This window comes from Pelophylax lessonae (genome assembly GCF_965119305.1).
Source record: "Pelophylax lessonae genome assembly, chromosome: 1".
NCBI lineage: Eukaryota > Metazoa > Chordata > Amphibia > Anura > Ranidae > Pelophylax > Pelophylax lessonae.
Genome location: NC_138768.1, coordinates 670003761 through 670026592, shown reverse-complemented (window position 1 = coordinate 670026592; position 22832 = coordinate 670003761). Strand labels below are relative to the sequence as shown.

Genomic DNA, 22832 nt, shown 5'->3' with positions numbered 1-22832 from the left:
GATGACATCACTTTCCTGCAAAGAGCCGGCAAGGAGATTGTAGGTCTGGCAACATACGCCGGACCTTCAGAGCGCATGCGTTGCTGGTGTCGGCGGCTGCATGCAGGGTGAATATCTTCTAAACCGTGCAGGTTTTGGAGATATTAATTTCACCTACAGGTAAGCCTTATTATAGGCTTACCTGTAGGTAAAAGTTAAAAAGCGGAGTATACTACCACTTTAAAAAACTTTTAGATAGTCATCTTAGCGAATGCAGTTTACAGGAATCCAATCTACTTTACTAACAAAAAACGCACGAAACATGAAAATGTATCAAAAATGGATGTAAAACCCAATAAAACTGCACTGAAAAACACATCATCATGTGACAGCACTAGTGTAAGTTTAAACTTAAAGTTACACTCACAAACACGGTTAAATTTACCTTATCCAAATAACAAACATTTGGGGCGTGGCTAGCCAGCAAGATGGCTGGCTGCATGTGATCGAAGCTCTGCAGGCCTCCACTCGAGCTCCATGCGGTGCACCTTGATACCCACCTTGATCCAGACATCCATGTGAGTATTGCGGCAGCTTGCGATACATACCGGGCAATATGAGTAAGGAGACAAGTAAGGAACGTCCTGCTACGCAACAGAACGTTTGAGTTTGTGCGGACCGAGAAGCAGGAGATAGGTCAGAGCCCACCAAACACACGGAGGGGAGGAAGCCGCAGCAATACACAGAGCAACATGCCGGCGGAGAAACCAGCAAAACTCTCACTTGAACAGGTACATTCTCAACTTATGGCTGCTATAACTGCAAGTAATACTATGTTGACTGGTAAAATGGAGGAAATTAGAATGGATATTGGTTTAATACACCATGATCTGCAGGCTGTGAGAGAGCAGATGGCAGAGGCTGAAAAAAGGATATCCTCATTAGAGGATAATTACACTCCAGTGCCAAATCGTATATTAGCAGCTGAAAAGCAAGTAACATACCTTAATCAAAAAGTTGATGACTTAGAAAACCGATTAAGACGTAATAATATCAGATTTGTGGGTTTACCGGAGAGGGCTGAGGGGAAGAATCCTGGAGATTTTGTGGAGACATGGATTAAAACCCTATTTCCTGATACTACTTTCTCCACAGCATTTGCAGTAGAAAGAGCCCATAGAATTCCTGCAAAACCACCAGCCCCTGGAGCCCCTGCAAGACCTTTACTTGCACGATTTTTGAATTGTAAAGATCGGGATCTTATACTACGGAAAGCAAGACAAAAGGGCACCATTCAATATGAAAACGCACAAGTGTTTTTTTCCCTGATTTTTCAATAGATTTACAAAAATTGAGAGCTACCTTTTTTGAAGTTAAAAAAAAATTAAGAGAACGACACATTATCTACTCCATGGCATACCCTGCGAGGATGAGGGTGGAGGAAGATGGGAAAATATATTTCTTCAATACTCCGGAGAGTGTACAAGAATGGCTTTGTTTGAAAGGAACTATAAAGTGAACGGAAAGAAGAATCTTGCTATTTTCCTTTTTTGTTTTTCCTTGTAATGAAAACTTTTTCTTTTTTTCTGGTGAAGGATACAAGAAAAAGGAAAAAAAAAAAAGAAGCATGTGGGTGATGAAATGACGAGGCGGGGGAGTGGAGGGACTGGGAGTTAAGGAACTATGGGTTTTTTTTTTTTTATTTTATATTTTTTTTTTTGTGCGTTTTTTTTTTTTTTTGTGTGCGTTTTTTTTTTTTTTTTTTTTCGGGGTTCCTCTTCCCCTCCCTCCTCCCACCACTGGTAATTCTTTGAACCATTTTTTTTTTTTTGATGGCTTAGCAAAATTCCTTTTTTATTTCTTAGAGGAAAACATGAAATTTTTCTGAGAGTAAGGTGGGAGCTTGAGTGGAGGCCGCAGCTATATTGTCCTTGCATGCAAATGTTTGTATGCTCGGGCAATGTCCCATTGTTTTTTTTTTTTTGGAGTAAGACCTATTGGTCAAAATTTTGCTATATGTGCATGATGATTTTTCTTTTTAAAACAAAATATTTTTTTTTTGGTAATTTTGTTTGTGATTTTTTTTTTCTTTTTCTCTTTTTTTCTTTTTCATATTTTTTCTTGTTACTTTTGAAGATCGCTGTGTCCTGGTGTGCCCAACTGACCTCAGTAATTATATTGGTATAAAATATAAGGAGTACATTGCTATGGGGTATTATCATGATAAATGTCATATATAGATAGACGGTTAGATATATGGGATCCCTTTTGCGAAGTGAACCTACAGCTATATATATTGAAAAAAACCTCTAAGATGGCTACAAAATGTGGGTTCCTATCATGGAATGTTAGGGGTCTAGGGACCCCCCAGAAGAGATCCCATGTAATTACAAATATATTACAAACTAAAGCACAAATTATATGCCTGCAAGAGACACATATGATCCCAGATACAACAAACCATTTGTGTAAACCCTGGATCCAATGGTCAGTACACTCGAGCTATTCAACATATGCAAGGGGGGTTTCATTGCTTGTCCATAGGTCGGTACCATGGAAGTGCTTTCAAAAAAAGGTAGACCCTGAAGGGCAATATGTATTTGTACGAGCTCAAGTGTATGATATACCATTTGTTATTTTAGGTATATATAATCCACCACCTGCTACATTAAGTGTAATTAAAGAAGCTATGCTATTTGCAAGTTTATACCCAGAGGCATTAGTGCTATGCCTGGGAGACTTTAATCTTCTGTGGGACCCGCTGGTGGACAGGCATGGACCCCCCCTTAAAAGAACTCGAAAACCACTTATGCTTCGTGAGTTAGGGGAGGAATTTGGATGGAGAGATTTGTGGAGAATGCTTAATCCCCAGACCAGGGCTTATTCCTGGGCCATCCCAGGAAGGGGATGTCTGTCAAGAATAGATCTGGCGCTGGGAAATGATAAAATTATTTCTAGGGTTGTCTCTGTTGAATATTTGATTAGAGGAGTGTCTGATCACTCACCACTCCTGGTAAATATAGCAATAGGAATTGAGGGAATGAAGCAAAATTGGAATCACAGATTGGAACGCACGATCGTATACCTGAACAATTGCAGATATTTTTAGAAATACATGGATCCCAAAGAGATTTGATCTTTTGGGATACCTTGAAAGCATATCTATGGGGGGGCACTTAGATCAACAATATCATATATTAAAAGAGCCACCAGGCAGGAAACGGAAGATCTAGAAGAGCAATGTAGAGATACAGAAGCTGTGTTTTTGAAAACACCAACTGAAATAAATAGGGAAAAATGGGAAATGACAGTAAGAAAATATACTACACATATAGCAGCAATAGCTAAATACAAACAATTTGAATATCAACAGAAGTACTTTGAACAAGGGAATACTTCAAGTCGTCTTTTAGCACATATGGCTAAGCAACAAAGTACAAGTTTAGTTATAACTAATATACAGCGCCCTGATGGGGAATGCGTAAGGGATGTGGCTGGTATTATGTCATGCTTTCACTCGTTTTATACTGATATGTATGCCACCTCTTTTACGTATAATGCAGATGAAATTTCAACTTATCTGAGTGAAATACACTTTCCAGCCTTAACGACCGAGCAGGTTAAATTATTAGAGGAAAATCCAAGCGAGGAAGAAGTAAGAAGAGCAATAACAAGTCTAGCAATAGGAAAGGCTTCAGGACCAGACGGACTTCCGTTAGAAGTATATAGTAAATACGTGGATATTCTTGCCCCAGTGCTAGTTCAAGTATTTGATGCAGCTTTCAGGGTAAAAAGACTTCCTGAATCCATGTATTTAGCTACAGTAGTACTAATTCCAAAACCAGATAAAAATTTAACAGACTGTGCTTCATAACGACCCATATCATTATTAAATACAGACTACAAAATTCTTGCAAAAATTTTGGCCCATAGATTAACCACTTACCTACAGTGCACTTTCACCCCCTTCCTGCCCAGACCGATTTTCAGCTTTCAGCGCTCTCACACTTTGACTGAGAATTACTCAGTCATGCAACACTGTACCCATTCAAAAATTGTGTCCTTTTTTTCACACAAATAGAGCTTTCTTTTGATGGTATTTAATCACTACTGGGTTTTTTATTTTTTGTGCTATAAATAAAAAAAGACTGAAAATATTGTGAAAAAACGCATTTTTCTTTGTTTCTGTCATAAAATTTTGCAAATTAGTAATTTTTCTTCACAAATTTTGGCCAAAATTTATACTGCTACTTATCTTTGGTAAAAATAACCCAAGTAAGTGTATATTATTTGGTCTTTATGAAAGTTATAGAGTCCACAAGCTATGGTGCGAATCATTGAAAATTGATCACACTTGATCACACCTGATGTACTGAAGGCCTATCTCATTTCTTGAGACACTAAAAAGTCAGGAAAGTACAAATACCCCCCAAATGACCCCTTTTTGGAAAGTAGACATTCCAAGGTATTTAATAAGGGGCATGGTGAGTTTTTTGAAGTTGTAATTTTTTCCCACAATGCTTTGCAAAATGAAGATTTTTTTTTTTCTTTTTTACAAATTGCCGTATTAACAGGTTATTTCTCTCACACAGCACATGTATACTTGCAACTACACCCCAAAACACATTCTACTACTCCTTCTGAGTATGGCGATACCACATGTGTGAGACTTTTTCACAGCCTGGCCACATACAGAGGCCTAACATCCAACCAGCACCGTCCGGCATTCTAGGAGCACAAATTACACATATAATTTCCTGACAACCTATCAAACTTTTGAAGGCCCTGGAGCACCAGGACAATGGAAACCCCCATAAAATGACCCCATTTTGGAAAGCAAACAGCCCAACGTATAATTTTTGAGGCATAATGAGTCTTTTGAATATGTCATTTTTTTCCACAAGTTTTTGGAAAATGTGGAAAGAAAATGAAAACACATTTTTTTTTTACACAAAGCTGTCCATTTATGCAATATTTCTAACACATAGCATGTACATAGCAAAAATTGCACCCCAAAATACATTCTGCTATTCCTCCTGAGTATGGCGATACCACATGTGTAACACTTTTTCACAGCCTGGCCACATACATAGGCCTAACATCCAAGTAGCGCTTTACACAAAGTTGTCCATTTATCCACTTAAAGACTGGGCCTATTTTTGACACTTGGTGTTTACAAGCTAAAATCATTTTTTTTGCTAGAAAACTACTTGGAACCCCCAAACATTATATATATTTTTTTTAGCAGAGACCCTAGAGAATAAAATGGAGATTGTTGCAATATTTTTTATCACACCATATTTGCGCAGCAGTCTTCCAAATGCGATTTTTTTTTGAAAAAAAATCACTTTTTTGATCTAAAAAATAAGAAAACAGTAAATTTAGAAAAATTTTTTTCCATAATGTGAAAGATAATGTTACGCCGAGTAATTAGATACCCAACATGTCATGCTTCAAAATTGCGCATGCTCACAGAATGGCGCCAAACATTGGTACTTAAAAATCCCCATAGGCAACATTTTAAAAATTTCTGCAGGTTACTAGCTTAGAGTTACAGAGGAGGTCTAGGGCTCAAATTATTGCTCTCGCTCTAACGATCGCGGCGATACCTCACATGTATGGTTTGAACACCGTTTACATATGTGGGCGGGACTTGCGTATGCGTTTGCTTCTGCGCGCGAGCTAACGGGACAGGGCGCTTTAATTTTTTTTTTTTTTTTTCCTATTTATTTTATTTATTATTTTCTTATTTTTACACAGTTTAAAAAAAAAAGTTTTGATCATTTTTATTCCTATTACAAGGAATGTAAACATGCCTTGTAATAGAAATAGGCATGACAGGTCCTCTTTATTGTGAGATCTGGGGTCAAAAAGACCTCACACCTCACAACTACACTAAAAAAGAAAAAAAAAAAAAAAATTGTTGAAAGAGGAAAAAAAAAAAAAAGCAAAAAAAAAAGCGGCCCTTTAAACCGGTTGCTAGGCAACGTCTTTTGACGTAGCTCCGGTCCTCCAAGACCATAGAGTTGAGTGAGGGCCATCTTGCCCTCACTCGACTTCCTGTCTCTGAGGATCCGGGACCGGATAGTTTTCCCCGCTGCCGGCGGGTCCGGTAAGCTGGGAAAACGTCTGGGACGCGGCAGGAGGGGGGGCACCTCTTCCCCTGCACCGCAAGGGTAATTCCGCGGCGAATCCGCCACTGGGACCACCCTTATCTGAAAGCCGACCGCCCGCCGTTTCAAAAAATACCGGGGTTATGGGGGCTATCTTCTGCCATAACCCCAGTATTTAGCTTTTAATGGCCGACGCATATAGTCGTTAGGCGGTCAGTAAGTGATTGCATGTATATGGCAAACAGGTGACGATGACTGATGGGGTGACAGGTGACGATGACTGATGGGGTGACAGGTGACGATGACTGATGGGGTGACAGGTGACGATGACTGATGGGGTGACAGGTGACGATGACTGATGGGGTGAAAGGTGACGATGACTGATGGGGTGACAGGTGACGATGACTGATGGGGTGACAGGTGATGATGATTGATGAGGTGACAGGTGACGATGATTGATGGGGTGACAGGTGACGATGATTGATGGGGTGACAGATGACAATCACTGACCGGGTGACAGATGACGGTGACTGATGGGGTGACAGGTGACGATGACTGGGGTGACAGGTGACGGTGACTGATGGGGTGACAGGTGACGGTGATTGATGGGGTGACAGGTGACGGGTGATGGTCACTGATGGGTGACAGGTGACGGGCGATGGTGCACGGCGGTACTGATGGCAGTCTCTGGTGACCGGTGAATTTTAGGCTACATTCACATGTGAGCGTAGCGATCGCAGGCAGAATCACTGCGATTCTGCCCGTGATCCAGAAATCATTGCAAATGGCGGGACGCCTGTGCGTTGCCCGTGATTTGCAATAGCACCCCAAACGCTGTGCGATGTTGCTGCGATTTCCACCTGCCAAATCGAGGTAACATCAAGCAAACAATGCATGACGCCCCAAAGAAGCTCTTGTACCTTTTTTGGGCGTCATGCGATGTTTGCGCGATGTTACTGCGATTCGGCAGGCTGAAATGGCGGCAACATCGCACAGCGTTTGGGGTGCTATTGCAAAAAACGGGCAACGCACAGGCGTCCCGCAATTTGCAATGATATCCGGATCGCGGGCAGAATCGCGGTGATTCTGCCCGCGATCGCTGCGCTCACATGTGAACGTTATGGGTGTCAATTTCTGGGCACTGATGAGGTGACTGTTGGGTGACAGGTGACATTGGGGGGGGGGGGGGGGGGCTGAGGACTGTGTGGGGGGACCTTTATTAGTGTGATTTTACTTTTGCAGGTACACAGAGCAGTAACTCACTATTTCTAGCTCTGCTCTCCTCATACTGGAAACTGTATGAGGGGAGAAGAGCTAGTAACAGTCAGTTACTGCTCTGTGTTTACATTTTGTGATCGGCTGTGAATGGATTCACAGCCGATCACTTAGTAAACAGTCACTGTCAGTGACTGTTTACTACCGCCGGTGACAGCTGTGTTCCTACGGAACACAGTGCCACCGACATGACCGCGCTGCGCGCTCCCGATCGCGCATGCGCGGTCATCTCCCGGGCGCCTTCATTGTGATCGGCTGTGTCATTGGAACACAGCCGATCACGTGGGAAACAGCCATGCCTATTGGCTGTTTCCCCCCTGCCGGTGACCGGCTGTGTCCCGGGGACACGCCGACACCGGCAGTGCACGGCGGCGCGCCCGCGATCGCGCGCCTGCCGTGCTTGAATGGGCGGACGTCATATGACGTCCGCCCAGGATAATAGCCGCACCGTCCCGCCGTCATATGACGGCGGGCGGGCGGTAAGTGGTTAAACAATGTAATACTTAATATTATACATCCAGATCAAACTGGATTTATGCCAGGAAAATCCACATCTATAAATCTTCGAAGAACACAATTTATAGCTCAGCTTAGAGATCAACTACCAGACTCAAGTGTCTTGGCCTCTCTTGATACAGCAAAGGCTTTTGATTCTATTGAATGGCCCTTTTTGCAGGCAGTGCTTAGGGCATTTGGATTTGGGGAGAAATTCTGTACTTGGGTGGAAATAATGTATCTAAATCCAACTTCTTAGCTGTTGGTAAATGGCTTTTTAACCAAGGCCATACAATTATATAGAGGCACCCGGCAGGGATGTCCTCTATCACCACTCTTATTTTCAGTAGCTATTGAATCTTTGGCACTTCGACTTCGGCAAACTCCTTCTGTACGGGGCATTACATTGGCAGAAAGGATAGATATAGTGGGATTATATGCTGATGATCTTGTTTTATATTTAAATGATGCACATGGATCATTGGAAGCAGCTATGCATATAATAGAACTATTTGGTTCTTATTCAGGCCTTAAAATTAATTGGCAAAAATCCTCTCTTATGCCATTGCAACCACAACTACTCACACTAAGCAAGGATTCAAGTTTATTAAAGGTAGTGTCCTCTTTCAAATACCTGGGAATAAATATTACAAGATTACCACAAGCAGCTTTACAGGCTAACCTTAATCCACTCATGACAACAATTAAAACTAAATTAGCTACTTGGGCTAAATTACCACTTTCAGTTGCAGGGAGAATAAATTTAATCAAGATGGTCCTATTAGCGAAATGTTTATACATTTTTTCACATATGTCGGTTATAGTCCCTAAAACTATTTTTAAAAAAATAGATGCCCTATTTACCACATTTATTTGGGGAAAGGGTAGAAATAGAATAAAGTTAACCACACTTCAGAGAGCTAAAACAGAAGCAGGTATGGCACTTCCTAATATATACAGATACTATCTCGCTGGACAACTTAAACATCTCACAGGATGGATAGTACCAGTAACACTACAGATGGTAGAATCACACCTGGCTCATGTTTTACAAATCGATAATTTACTTATAGCCCTAGAAGCACCTTTGAATAAATTAAAATATAAGAAAATACCAGCTCGTACAATATGGAGAGAGGCAAAACGTATAGAGGGAAACACACAAATAAACATGGATTTCCCACTATGGCGAAACCCAATGTTTAATCAACTGAAACAATTGGTAGAGTATCAGTTCTGGGAACAAAAGGGATATCAGTCCTTGCAGACGTATATGACATAACACATATGTACTCTTTTTCAGATATACAAATGAAATATGATATACCACATACCTCATTATATAGATACCTACAGTTGCGACATGCGTTACAAGCGCAATTTGGAGTTTTGGGACCTGGGATCTCTAGATATCCAATGATTGGTATCCTTAGGTCCCAGTGCCCTAAAGGATTAATCTCTAAAATATATGCACATTTAACCAGGGTTAATTCAGGAATGAATCCCTTGGCAATAAGAACAAAATGGCAGGAAATAATTCCCAATTTAACTGATGAAGATTGGAAAGAAGCCTGTTCATCCCATTTATATGTATCGCCAGCAGCAAACAATAGGTTAATACAATTATATATGCTACATCAATCATATCTCTCTCCAAGTAGACTTTATGCAATGCAAAGCATTGCATCTCCTAAATGTTTGAGATGCAGTGCTAAGCGGGCAGACTTTATGCATATTATGTGGTTTTGTCCAGTGATATCAAGATTCTGGCAGGAAATAATTCAAATATTATCCTCTGTCCTGAATATGCCTGTACCTTTGACCCCAGAAACCTGTTTGCTGGGTATATTAGATGAAATAACATGGTCTAGATATCACAAGATAATGCTTAGAGAAACGCTGTTTATGGCAAGGAAAACAATCACAGTTAAGTGGATTCAAGTGAAGCCCCCTGTTGTTAAGAATTGGATAAGAGGGGTAATTCAGATTTTACCATTTGAAAAAGTATTGTATATGCATAGAGGATGCTCAACGAAATATAATAAAATTTGGGATAATTGGAGTCAATCAACATTAACCAATGGTTGAATATAAGGAGATAACTAAGAGGATATAGAGGGATGCACATAGTATGATGAGGAAATAAATCTATGAATGCAATGGAGCAAGGGGTTGGGGCACACCGGGACGACGGAGATCAATTAAGCTAAATGGATATACCTTGGCATAAAGAGATTATGAATACTAAGTAAACAGATAATTATTTGGATATTGTATAATTTTTTTATTTTATATTGTTTTGTCCCCTTGTTGAAAGGACATTTGGAATGTTCGTTTTTATGCACATATTGGAATAAAAAGAAATTTAAAAAAAAAAAAAAATTTACCTTATCCCTTATCTTTCAGTATGTGGATGATAATACTGTAATTATTTAAAAAAAAAAAAAAAAAAAAAAAAAAAAAATTTTAAATAGCTTCTTTCCTGATCGATATACAGCTATCACATGACCCAGCTCTTTCCCAGCCTGTCTGCAGGGAAACAGTGGCAGGAGGAGCTTCTAGTTCTTTGCTGCAGGTCACATAAAATAGACTTGGGAATACAGAGTAAAAATAAATAAGTAATATCAGTAAACTGTTTAAATTGTCGTACAAATATACACTATATTACCAAGGGTCCATAAAGACATGGATAAGCGAGTTTGGGGTGAAGGAACTAGACTGGCCTGCACAGAGTCCTGACCTTAACCCGACAGGACACCTTTGGAATGAATTAGAGCGCCCACTGCGAGCCAGGCCTTCTCTCCAATATCAGTGCCTGACCTCACAAATGCGCTTCTGGAAGAATGGTCAAACATTTCTATAGACACATTCCTAAACCTTGTGGATAGCCTTACTAGAAGAGTTGAAGCTGTTATAGCTGCAAAGGGTGGACCAACTCAATATTGAACCCTATGAACTAAGACTGGGACGCCAGTAAATTTCTTGTGTGTGTGTGTGTGTGTAAAGGCAGGTTTCCCAATACTTTTGGTAATATAGTGTATGTTAAAAAGAATCAATACATGGGGTAGGTTGGCTCCTCAAAAGTTTCAAAGCCAGGGACAACATGTCTGACTGGTTTGGCTTTCAGGCAGACTTTTTCAAATGATTCATGGAATTTCTACCAGTCACGGGCTGTAACACACCCCTCCATCCTGTGTCTTAGAATAACAAGGAGGTGAAGCCTCCATCAATCAAGATGCAATATCCCACTCCTATTGTGTTTAGCTGGCTAGTAAGCATCGAGGAGGAGGGGGGGGGGGGCGTGGGCTATCATTTATCACTGGGCATACGCCCACGCATGTGCACATCTATAGTCACATGGACTGCTCAGATGTTATGGAGAGGAAATGCTCAGGGTAGCTGCAATATAATAATTTTTTGCTTTTGAGTTTAATACCACTTTAACTTTATATGCTCCCAATGTAGAGTGACAAGCTAGGAATTAGGGTGCAAGTTGGCAGATACAGGAGCCACTCACACAACTTACTGTTAGAGCACTGTTGTAAAGCTAGCATGAGTATATGTTTACCCTCCAGTTTTGTTGGATCTGAAGCAACATGCCTTGGGCTTGAATAGCAAAGGAAACGCCTTTGTAAAATTTAGCTACGACAAACGTAGACTTTTATCTGGACTGATCTGTTAGTTTTTGCAAACCTGGACAAATAAAGCTATTTGTGGCTAATTTAAATCTACAGTACATCCAATATTTGTTTGCTGATTTTTAACCTGAACCTAAATGTGTCTATCCCAGGTAAACATGCTTTAATTTCTCTGCCTATGTATTTTTTTCAGCATATAACCAAGTTGACATAATGGGGGAGATTTACTTGAACTGGAGAGTGCAAAATCTTGTGCAGCTCTGCATAGAAACAAACCAGCTTCCAGGTTTTATTGTCGAGGCTTAATTGAACAAGTTGAAGGTAGAAGCTGATTGGCTACCATGCACAGCTACACCAGATTCTGAGTGCTCTAGTTTTAGTAAATCTTTACCAATTGCTCCTTTGATGAAGTGGAGCTAAACACAATGCAGATGTACACTTTGTTGACCATGCTGTTGGGTTTTGAGTTAGCTGTTTATTTTGGAAGCCTTTTCTTTTGCACAGTTTACCTTTTTTATTTCATAAATTAGCATATCTGACTGTAACCCCGGATACTCTATTGTATGCTATCCTTGTTAATGTTAATTTCTTTTGTGCAGCTTAAAGCAGTTTTAAATGCCTAATGTAAAAAAGTATTTTTTTCTGTTCAAAATTTTAACTACCAGATCTCGTATCATTGTCCCAGCTGTTTCCAGGAAAAAGAGATAACCACAGGCATTTTCATGTACTACCATTTATTAAATTTCTCTTGTAGGATAAAATGAATCTAAAGCCAATTTTCTTTTAAGCATAAAAAAGCCTCAATTTCATATTAGCAATCACATTTTCTCTGCTGTCACCTTTTGACAGTAAAGAACGGATAGCATTATTATTGACTCCATACCTTCTATATTACCTTTTTAATATATATATTAATAGGTACCTTCCAAATTTTCTTACTTCAGCACTGATTTTAGTCTGAAAGTAAATGTTTTTGTACACATTTGAGGCAAATACGGTATATCTATTTACCAGAGCTGTTCTAAACAACAAATTAAACAAATGAGAATAATTTAATTAAGAAACACATAACTGCAGCTGAACAGTTGAAATGCTTATACAGTCATGAGAAAAACTAGATACACACTATGGAAAGTTTCAAGATATTTGTACAATCCCAATGCCAAAAAAGTTGGGACACTGTGTCAATTCTACATAAACACAAAATGCAGTGATTTGCAAATCTCAATCTTCACAATAGAAAACATATCAAATGTTTAAAGTGAAAACATTTACTATTTTAAGAAAAAAATAAGCTAATTTTGAAATTGATGGCAGCAACATGCCTAAAAAAAGTTCAGATAGGGCCATGTGTAACTGTAACACTCTGTAAAAGTATGGAAGCCGAAGAGAACAGTTGCTAGAGTTTTGGGAGAGAAATGTTGCCCCATTCTTGCCTGATATAGAATTATATCTGCTCAACAGTCCTGGGTCTTCTTTGTTGTATTTATTGTTTCAAGATGTGCCAAATATCTTCAGTTTGTGAAAGGTCTGGACTGCAGGCAGGCCAGTTAAACACCCAGACTCTTCTACTATGAAGCCATGCTGTTTTCATAGATGCAGTATGCAGTTTAGCATTGTCCTGCCTAAATATGTAAAGCCTTTTCTGAAGAAGTCATCTGGATGGGACCATGTGCTGCTCTAAAACTTGAATATATCTTTCTGCATCAATAGATGTGCAAGCTGCCCATTTCATACGCTTTTTACACCCCCATACCATCAGAGATGCAAGCTTTTCAACTAAGCACTGATAACAAGCTGGAATGTCACTCTCCTCTTTAGTCACAAAATACTTTTTGGAAGCATTCCTGAGCCCATGCAGTAATGTCCATCAAAGAATAATGATGTTAATAAAATGACCAGGCGCCTATGGAATTTTTTTTTTGGTGACACCAATAAATAATTTATTTGAACACTCAGAATTGCTGCTGATCCACTATAGATTAACTATATATGGATAAAGGAATTTAAAGGAATCTGTTGGGCTCTGTATATAGAGTGCTATCCAATTAAATTAATACAATTGAAATTAATTAAATCCACAATTGTATGTGTATAAGTACTACCGTAAGTGCAATGTAGAGCTTCTAATATATTCAAAATGCAACACTCAGTATGCTAAAAATAATAAACCATAAAGTGCTAGTGCATAGATTCAAACAATGTAAAAATAACTCAATGTGTTATAGATAGTGTAAAAATTTAAAATTAAATATAATCAAAATTTAACTCTCATTGTGCGTTAGAAAGTGCTAGTTCAACATATTATTCCATGTTGTTATAACATCAAACATAAATAATTAAAAAATAAATACAAAAAAGATATATCAAAAAATAAATGCTATAGTAAAAAAATGTGCATTACAATCCAGAGTCCATAATAAGAAAATCCATGTAAATGACAAAGAAGTCCAGTGATAAAGTGCAATTAGTGCTGAGATCTGACTAAGTGTTCACAGTGTCCACTTCCACCAACAGTGCTCCACAATCTGTGATGGAAGATGGAACTCACCAGAACTGGAAATAGATGGAACTCACCAGAAGTAGAGCTGGTAATATTTTAAACCAGCGACAAAGCATATATCCAGCATAGGAATCAGCACAATGTATGTTACCTTCAATATATTAATGCTCCCATGGAATGGCTCAAGGGCGTTATATGAAGGAGGGAAGAAGGCAGGGATGCCACAATAGTGTAATTCCGTAAAAAATAATTTATTTAAGACAAATAAAAGTTTACACTCACAAATGATGTTGTCACTCCTGACACTAGGATCTAGGCACATATTAAATCTCCCGCCGCTCCGCCATGGGCGTGGGTTCCTTCATTCACAGCGGTGTAGCTTCGGCTTGCTGTTAACCGTTCATTGTATACCCCGAGGGTTTATTATAACGACATGGATTAATATGTTGCACTAGCACTTTCTAACGCACAATATTCAGAGAGTTCAATTTTGATTATTATATTTATTGAATACATATACAGAGCCCCACAGATTATAACATAACTATTTATTTTTGAATCGGTGAACCAGCAGATATTGCGCTGACCTTTTTTTAAATTCCTTCATCAAAGAATCATGCCTGTTTTTAATGCAGTGATGTCTGAGGACCCAAAGATTACCAACATCATTGGGAAAAAAAAAAATTACCTACTTATTTTTTCTTAAAATTGTACACTTTCTCAGTTTTAACATTTATATGTTTTCTATTGTGAAAAAAATATGGTTTTATATTCTTTGCAAATCATTGCATTCTGTTTTTATGTAGAATCTACATAGTGTTCCATCTTTTTTAGAATTGGGGTTGTAGATTTCCTTGCATGAACTGCCCGTTTCAAAATCGCGCTACAAGATTTCAGTGGCGATCTAATCAGGCAGTTCATAACCCTCTATTTGTTGTTTTTGCGACATTCCTTGGTGGCTTTGTTGGTGTGCTTTAAATTACTATTGTTTGAAAGACTCATTTCCAGTTCACAGATGGCCTTACATTCTCATAAAGCAGAATGTATAGATGACTTAATGACTGCAAGCTGCCCAGGTCCTGAAGCAGCAAAGAAACCCCAAACCATATTATTTGCACCACTATGCTTCACAATTGCCATGTTCACTGGTATCACTTTAATTTTGATTGATCAGTCTTCAGTACGTTATTCCAGATGACTTGGTCTTTGCCTGTATGTTCAATGGCAAACTGTAATCTTGCCCTGATATTCTTTTAAGACAGCAAATGCTTTTTCTTAACACACCTCTCATGCAGGTTGAAATGGTGCGATCTTTCTGAACACCCCACTTTTAGTCTTTTGATCACTTCAATCATTGCTTATTTAAATCTATCCATTCTTGGATGTGACTAAACAAGAAAAGACCTTCAGGGCCTATTCGTACTAGTCTGTTTTTAATGCAGTAAAACATACATTTTACTGCATGAAAATGCATCTCAAGTAAAAAATCTCATTCTTTCCTATGTGAATGGTTTACATCTATGCACTTAAGTTTAATATGTTTTTAAAGGGATACTATAAGGACCCATATAAACTTATGCATGTATGTTATTACATGGTCATGGAGTGGACCCTTAAGGTTAACGTTTCCTGAGGGCAACCAGCCATTGCTGGCCTTCTTATGAGTCACTGGCCTAGAACATGTATTCAAATCAGGAAAGTTGGTAAAGATACTGAAGTCCCTATCTACTTACTTTTATGGTTTAGATTTTATACCTTCTCTAAAATCTTGAACAGGTCAAGTTAGTTATGTCATTGCATGCAGATTGTAGAGAGTTTCCACTTTGTTACCAGAATTAGACAATCAGCCTTTTATTTTTTCATTAGATGAGAAATACACATAGATGAGAAATACACGTTTTGTCTAAATTCTTAAAATAGCACTAGTAAATAAATCATGCTATGGTAAGTTGATTGGTACAAAGCAATAGCAATGAATATTTTCTTCCTAGATGCTCTGTGGAATTTCACTTGTCTCAGTGACTATCCCATTGATTATAAGGGTAGCTTTGTGATCTGATGTCTGGCTTTACGCTCCCTAAAGGAATTCTTGGTGTCTTTATTCTCAGGACGTGACTCCCACATCAAACACCGCATTACTGCAAAATCTGCTCCACACTTGCCTTTAGTTAGAGTAACGTAGATCTTGCACAGATTTCATTTGTATGTTTGTGTTTATCTCAGGCGCTCAACAAGAGATGCATTGAAGCAGCAGTGATGACTGGCCTAGCGCTGAACTGCACTATAAACAAGAAATCTCTTTTTGATCGAAAGCACTACTTCTATGCTGACTTGCCCGTAAGTATTTCTTTGAATGCTGAGTAAAGTTACATTGTTCAGATTAGTAAGTTTTGTTGAAATATTGAAACAATATTTTCTTTGAGCCCCTGCCTATCCCATGAGTGTCTTTTTCTCTTACCAGAAAAAATAATTGAAAGAAACAGTTCAAACCCAATTGGTTTCCATTGTTTTTTCTTCCTTATTCAGAGACCAACTGTATTTCCTAGTCTGCTGAGACGGTGGAGACCTCTGCCCTGGTAGTCTTTCTCCTTCTCCATATTGAGCGCTGGAGACAGTCTAAAGGGCTGTCTGCAAGTCACTATTTAAAAAAAGTACATAGCCTCATTGCTTTAAAAACAATGGACTCTCTTGAAGTGAATGTCAGGGCAAAAAAAATGTATTCAATACATCTCTGCACTAAATTAACATTTTCCCATGCTTTATAACTTTAAAAAAGCTAAAATACCTTGTTTAGGTTGACCGCTCTGCCTACTGCAGAATTCCACCCATCCCCTCTCTGGTCCTCTATACATGCATACATTTTATTTGTCTGCAAAACAGTGCTAATCTATTGACTTCTAAGAGCCTACCTACATACTGTGTGTAAAAAAAAAGGGCTTTTGGGTGATGTAGTTCTGGGGGGGGGGGGTATCTACATCAATAGGAACTAATCTACCTGGAGCTGTCCCTGCAAGAATTTTACATGCCATGTCACTGTGAGAAATAAAAGCTGTTTTTCTCTAGAGCAACACAGTAAAAGAAAAAGAGAATGCTGGGACATGCTGTAACAGGGAAATGGAAGGTTTGCATGTCCAGGTGTTCATGCCCTCTGGGTAAGATAATGAAAAGCAAGCTGTGTTTCAAGCCATGTTTAAAGCCTTTCAGCTTCTGCCTGCTTCCCTTCTGTAGCATCATTACTATTTGTAAGCAAAGAGTTTATACTGAGCCTGTCATTGCGTGCTGTTAAAGCATCTTAGTTCAAGTTGAAGACCCAAAACAAGCATGCAGCAAATGAAAGCCGGAGAAGCCGGAATTTCTTTTCACTGTCCTTGTTCTGTCTAAAATGTTAGGATGATGGTCAATGTACTAGCAAGATGGGCTGTTGCTACAGATTGCAAAGGCTGGTGATTAAAAATAAGAAATTTATTCACAAGAGTTGCTGGTGATTTTTTGCTAGGAAGCGATTTGTGACTGCTACAAGGTAAACTACAGCACTGGGTTACTGTGCACTACTACAAATTGATGTTTATAAGGAATTTGTAGTTAGGCCAAGCAAATTAAACCCAAAGAGTTGAATTAAAAGCAACTATTACTTACAATCTTGTCCATTACATAAATTGCTGTTAAAACTCAATCACTGAAAATGAAATGCAATAAAAGTTAACTATGATTTTCTTAGCTAATAAATCATCTTTCTGACCACCTAAAGCTGTTGTAACAACCTAAAGCACCAGAAATAAAATCTACTATCACTAAATAAAAAATAAATTAAAAAAAAAAAACATTTTTAGACAAGCTTTTTTTTAGTTAAAGAGGAAGTAAAGCTTTCTCTGTAACTTGTACCTATGGTTACATAGTTAGTGAGGTTGAAAAAAGACACCAGTCCATCCAGTTTAACCTATGATGTGTGTGTGTTTGCTGTTAACTGTTTATTGTATACCCCTGTATGTTGTGGTCTTTAAGGTGCCCATCTAATCGTTTTTTGAAACTATCGATGTTCCCTGCTGATACTACTGCTTGTGGAAGAGAATTCCACATCCTTACCGCTTACCGCTCTGACAGTAAAGAACCCTTTAGGCAGTTTAGGGTTAAACCGCTTTTCTTCTAGCTTTAGTGAGGGGCCCGGTGTCTTATTGAATTCCCTTTCTCTGAAAAGTTTGTTCCCTATGCTAGGGTCACCAGTTCGGTATTTGTACATTGATATCATATCCCCTCTCAAGCGTCTCCTCTCCGGAGAAAATAAGTTCAATGCTTGTAGTCTTTCCTCATAGCTGATGTCCTCCATTCCCCTAATTATCTTAGTGGCCCTTCTCTGAACTCTCTCCGGCTCCAGCACATCCTTTCTGAGCGCTTGTGCCCAGAACTGGACAGCAGGCTCAAGATGTGGCTGGACCAGAGTCTTGTAAATTGCGAGGATAATGGTTTTATCTCTGGAGTGAATCCCCTTTTTTATACATGCCAGTATTCTGTTGGCTTTGCTTGCAGCAGCTTGGCGTTGCATGCCATTGTCAAGCCTGTTGTCTGCTAGGACCCGTAGGTCCTTTTCTATTTTAGATTCACCCAGAGGTTCACCCCCTAGCGAGCAACTTGCATTCGTATATCTGACACCTGAGTGCATTACCTTACATTTTTCATCATTAAACCTCATCTGCCATGTAGTTGCCCACCCCATTATTTTGTCCAGGTCTGCTTGTAAGGTTACCACGTCCTGTATAGAAGATATTGGCCTGCTTAGCTTAGTATCGTCCGCACATACCGAGATTGTGCTGGTTATCCCATCCTCTAGGTTATTTATGAATAAATTAAACAGGATTGGTCCCAGGACAGATCCTTGGGGGAACCCACTTTCCACACCTGACCAATCTGAGTACTCCCTATTTATCACCACCCTCTGGATTTGCCCCTGGAGCCAGTTTTCAATCCAGGTACTCACCCTATGGTCCATACCTACATACCTTAGTTTGTACAGTAAGCGTTTGTGGGAAACTGTATCAAATGCTTTTGCAAAGTCCAGATACACCACATCCACAGGCCTTCCTTTATCTAGATGGCAGCTTACTTTTTCATAGAAGGTTAATAGATTGGTTTGGCAAGAACGGATCTTCATGAATCCATGCTGATCACTACTAATAATACCGTTTTCACTACAAAAGTCTGTATATAGTCCCTTATCATCCCCACCAGTATCTTGCTGACTACTGGTGTTAGACTAACCGGCCTATAGTTTCCCGGAATATGTCTCGGTCCTTTTTTAAATATTGGTACCACGTTGGCTTTTTTCCAATCAGCTGGCACCATTCCCGTCAGTAGACTATCCATAAAAATTAGGAACAATGGTCTGGCTATCACTATAGGTAATCCTATGATAAGGCTTACCCATACGTACTGTAAATATTTTCTTTGCATGCAGCCAGTGACATCACTGGTGCATGCGCTCTGAAAGAACGGCCACCCATGCCATTCCTTCAGAGCCCTGTGCCGTAAACTGCGGCTTCCATGCGCATAGGTCATCGCGGCTTCGGCCATGATTGGACGAGGGATGCGAACCCGGAAGGAAGACGGGTGAACATGTCAGCATTGTCAGCCGTGAGTGGGCGGCGCTGCGAGGGCTTCGTTCTAAGGTAAGTATTTCATAATGAGCTAGTATGCGATGCAAGCTGCTCAGTATGCCTTTGTCTTTCAGGTTTTTTTTTTTATTTTATTTTCTTTTTTGAAGGTTTACAACCTCTTTAAATATTAGCCATAAACAACTACCTTTCCATTTTAATGTGTAACTTAATTGTATTTTAAAATTATTGTGCAGTTTAGATGTCACCATCTCACAATATGAAATGCCACCAAAAACCAGTACAAGACACAGTACAGGCATCTCTAGAGATGACAGAGTTAAAGACAGATACCTTCAGGTAATTGGACACTGGTGATCCCACCGTTTCCTGCCTCAATCATTTCCAAGCCTCAAAGGGCTTGAGGTTCTTTTCAAGGTCTAATTCACCCATGTTAGCCTTGCAATGCAACCAGTGGTTGCCTCTATGAGGTTGTGTCAAACACTTGCGGTGTGGATCAAGAGTATGGCCCACAATCCATAGCTGCTAAACCCAATGTCTTTCGACACTTGGATATCCTCTCATTCACCTTAAAGAGTAAGTAAACCCCCCCCCCCAAAAAAAAAAAAAACCCTGTAAGACAAAGGCATAATGAGTATGCATCGCATACTAACTCATTATGAAATGCTTACCTCAGAACGAAGCTCCCGCAGTGCAGCCCGCTCAGCGACAGGACAGCCGACATGTTCGGCCGTCCTGCTTCCTGGTTCGCGTCCTCTGGTCATCATCGGCTGCATTAAAAGTCAATATCTCCTGAACGGTGCAAGTTTAGGAGATATTTACAGTACCTATAGGTAAGCCTTATTAAAGACTTACCTATAGGTACAAGTTATAAGAGATGGTTTGCAACCTCTTTAAGCTCATGTTGACGAACTGGCTGATACCCTGTGTCAGATGTCAAGAGTTAGTCTCCTATTGATCCAGGTGCACAGACTATTGCAGTTCAAATACTGTATATATGGTATACAGGTGAGACAGATCAGCAAAAGACAGCAGGGTTCCCCTTGGCATACCATCTCTGAGCGTCCTAACACCATATTGGACCCAGATATGCGGCTCCAGGATTGATCTAAGATGTATCAGAGAGGGTCTCCTGAGTACTTCCCGAACTCGTCGAAGACGACAAGGGCCGCCCATTGAGTGTGCATCACGCATCAGATACAGCAAGGTGTCATCTGCGTAAAGCAACATTTTTTCCTCCAAAGGGCCAACTCGCCAGCCCTCCACAAGTTGGGAACTCTGTATTAATATAGCCAACGGCTCAAGGACCAAGGCAAAAAGACTTGGACATAGGGGGCATCCTTGGCGAGTCTCCCTGTCCTGGGGAGAACAACTCCAAGATTATCTCGGTACGGAGTACCATGGCGCGAGGGGTGTGATATACTCAACCATTGAAGGAACTGAGACCCAAAGCCAAACCTCCGTAATGCTTTCCACAGAAAAGGTCATTCAACAGAGTCGAAGGCCTTCTCTGCAGCTAGGAAAGCCAGTACTCTTGTGCCTGCATTATTGTCAGAGGTGGTTAAATTTAGGAAGAGGCGGCGAATATTGATATCGGTGCCCTTCCCTGGCATGAACCCGGTTTGGTCAACATGAATGAGTTCTTCAATCACTGTGGTAAGGCGGAGGGCCAAGATTTTTGCCAGCAACTTTAAGCAGTGAGATTGGCCCGTAGGAGGCACAATCCTCAGGGTCTTTGCCGGGTGTGGGCACCAACAAAATAAGTGCATAACAAAATTGATTCCGGCAGAGAATTCTCAAAGGTAAACAGTTTAAAGAGGGCAGTACGTTTAGGCGCCAACAGCTCTTGGTACTGAGAAAAAAATTCAGTGGGGACCCTGTCTGGACCAAGGGCTTTACCTGACTGCATAAGGTCAAGGGCCATCTGAACTTCCTCAAGAGTGATGTTTATGTCCAAGTGTTTCCAGGTCTCTAGGTCAAGGGAAGGTGGTTCTGTATAGGTAGGTGCAGAGCTTGGAGGCATCGTAGGTAAGAGTGGATTTTTAAACAAATGTAGCTGCGGTCACAGTTGCCAAATGATGTTTACACCAGTCCATGGCTGATTCCCAAACTGGCACATTTTATTTGGGCACCTGTGAGGCTTGCCCAGGTAATGAAATCTCCAGCCACAGAATTTTGTATCTCATCCAATATCCATTTTTTTTTTTTTTTTTAAGCTCCCCATATTTAAGGCACCCAGTTCCCAAAGTCCATAGCAACTTGCACGCCTCCAGCAACTTTTTTTTTTTTTTCAATTCCTTTTTCACATACAGCAAACAGTTCATTACAGAAGAACTTGCTTGTTTAACAGGGATCAGCCACTTCCAAGTGGGCGCAACTCAAGATCAGATCCACCAGTCACATTCGTTTGAGGGCTTTCCCATCCATTTTTATTCAACACAAAAGTTATTTTATATCAGAATACCCATGCAGGGGTTTAGCATCAGACAGGACACAAAACTAAATTACAGATTCCTAGCTATTTTGGTCTGGTTGGACTCACAGTCTGTCTCCACACCGACTGTAATAATTCGTTCTCCTGGCTAACCAGGCTACTTTATCCCTCTGAATCCAGACAGATTTGCGCCACTCCCAGGTGAAGGCCTGGGCAGCTTGCCTTTCTATTTTTGACCAGACTGGCCAGAACACAGATACACACACTCCCATTGTGTCTGTACACATACACACGCTGCTGCCTCCTGGAGCACACCTCTCCTAGTGAGCCCGAACTGTACTAAACTACGAGTATAAACTAGGGCTGAACGATAGTCGATATAATATCAACTATCGTTCTGGGGGCGTGGGCGATATTCATATCGCCAAGGACACAATATTTAGCAGCATAGGCAGGCAGGGAGAAGTCAGGACTCGGAGGAGGACTCACAGACATCCGTTCCACACTTCAGCGGTGAGCAGCTGCACAGCTAACCAATCACGCGTGCCTTGGTTCATCATTGCCATTGAGAAAACTAGCTGAGGACGGAGCCGGAGACTGAACGTGTGGGCTGCACGGAAGTGGAGTGAGTCACTGTATGCGGCTGTGTTCTTCTACCGGCTCCTAGTCCTCTACCACCACTGTGAGTCCTGACGAGAGTGAGAGACTAAATAATCCAATTCCACACTGTCACTGACTGTCACTGAGAGTATACTATTGAGTACCATTATTAACCCTGGCCTGCCCTGT

The 22832-nt window shown here is 40.2% G+C and overlaps 1 protein-coding gene across 1 annotated transcript in view; it reads left to right on the top strand.

The window, feature by feature from the left end:
- Positions 1 to 22832, top strand: part of GATB (glutamyl-tRNA amidotransferase subunit B) — a 249958-nt gene that overhangs the window by 21018 nt on the left and 206108 nt on the right. The window contains exon 3 of the mRNA XM_082243457.1: positions 16227 to 16340. Coding sequence (XP_082099583.1) covers positions 16227 to 16340 — 114 coding nt within the window. The remainder of the gene's footprint in view (positions 1 to 16226; positions 16341 to 22832) is intronic.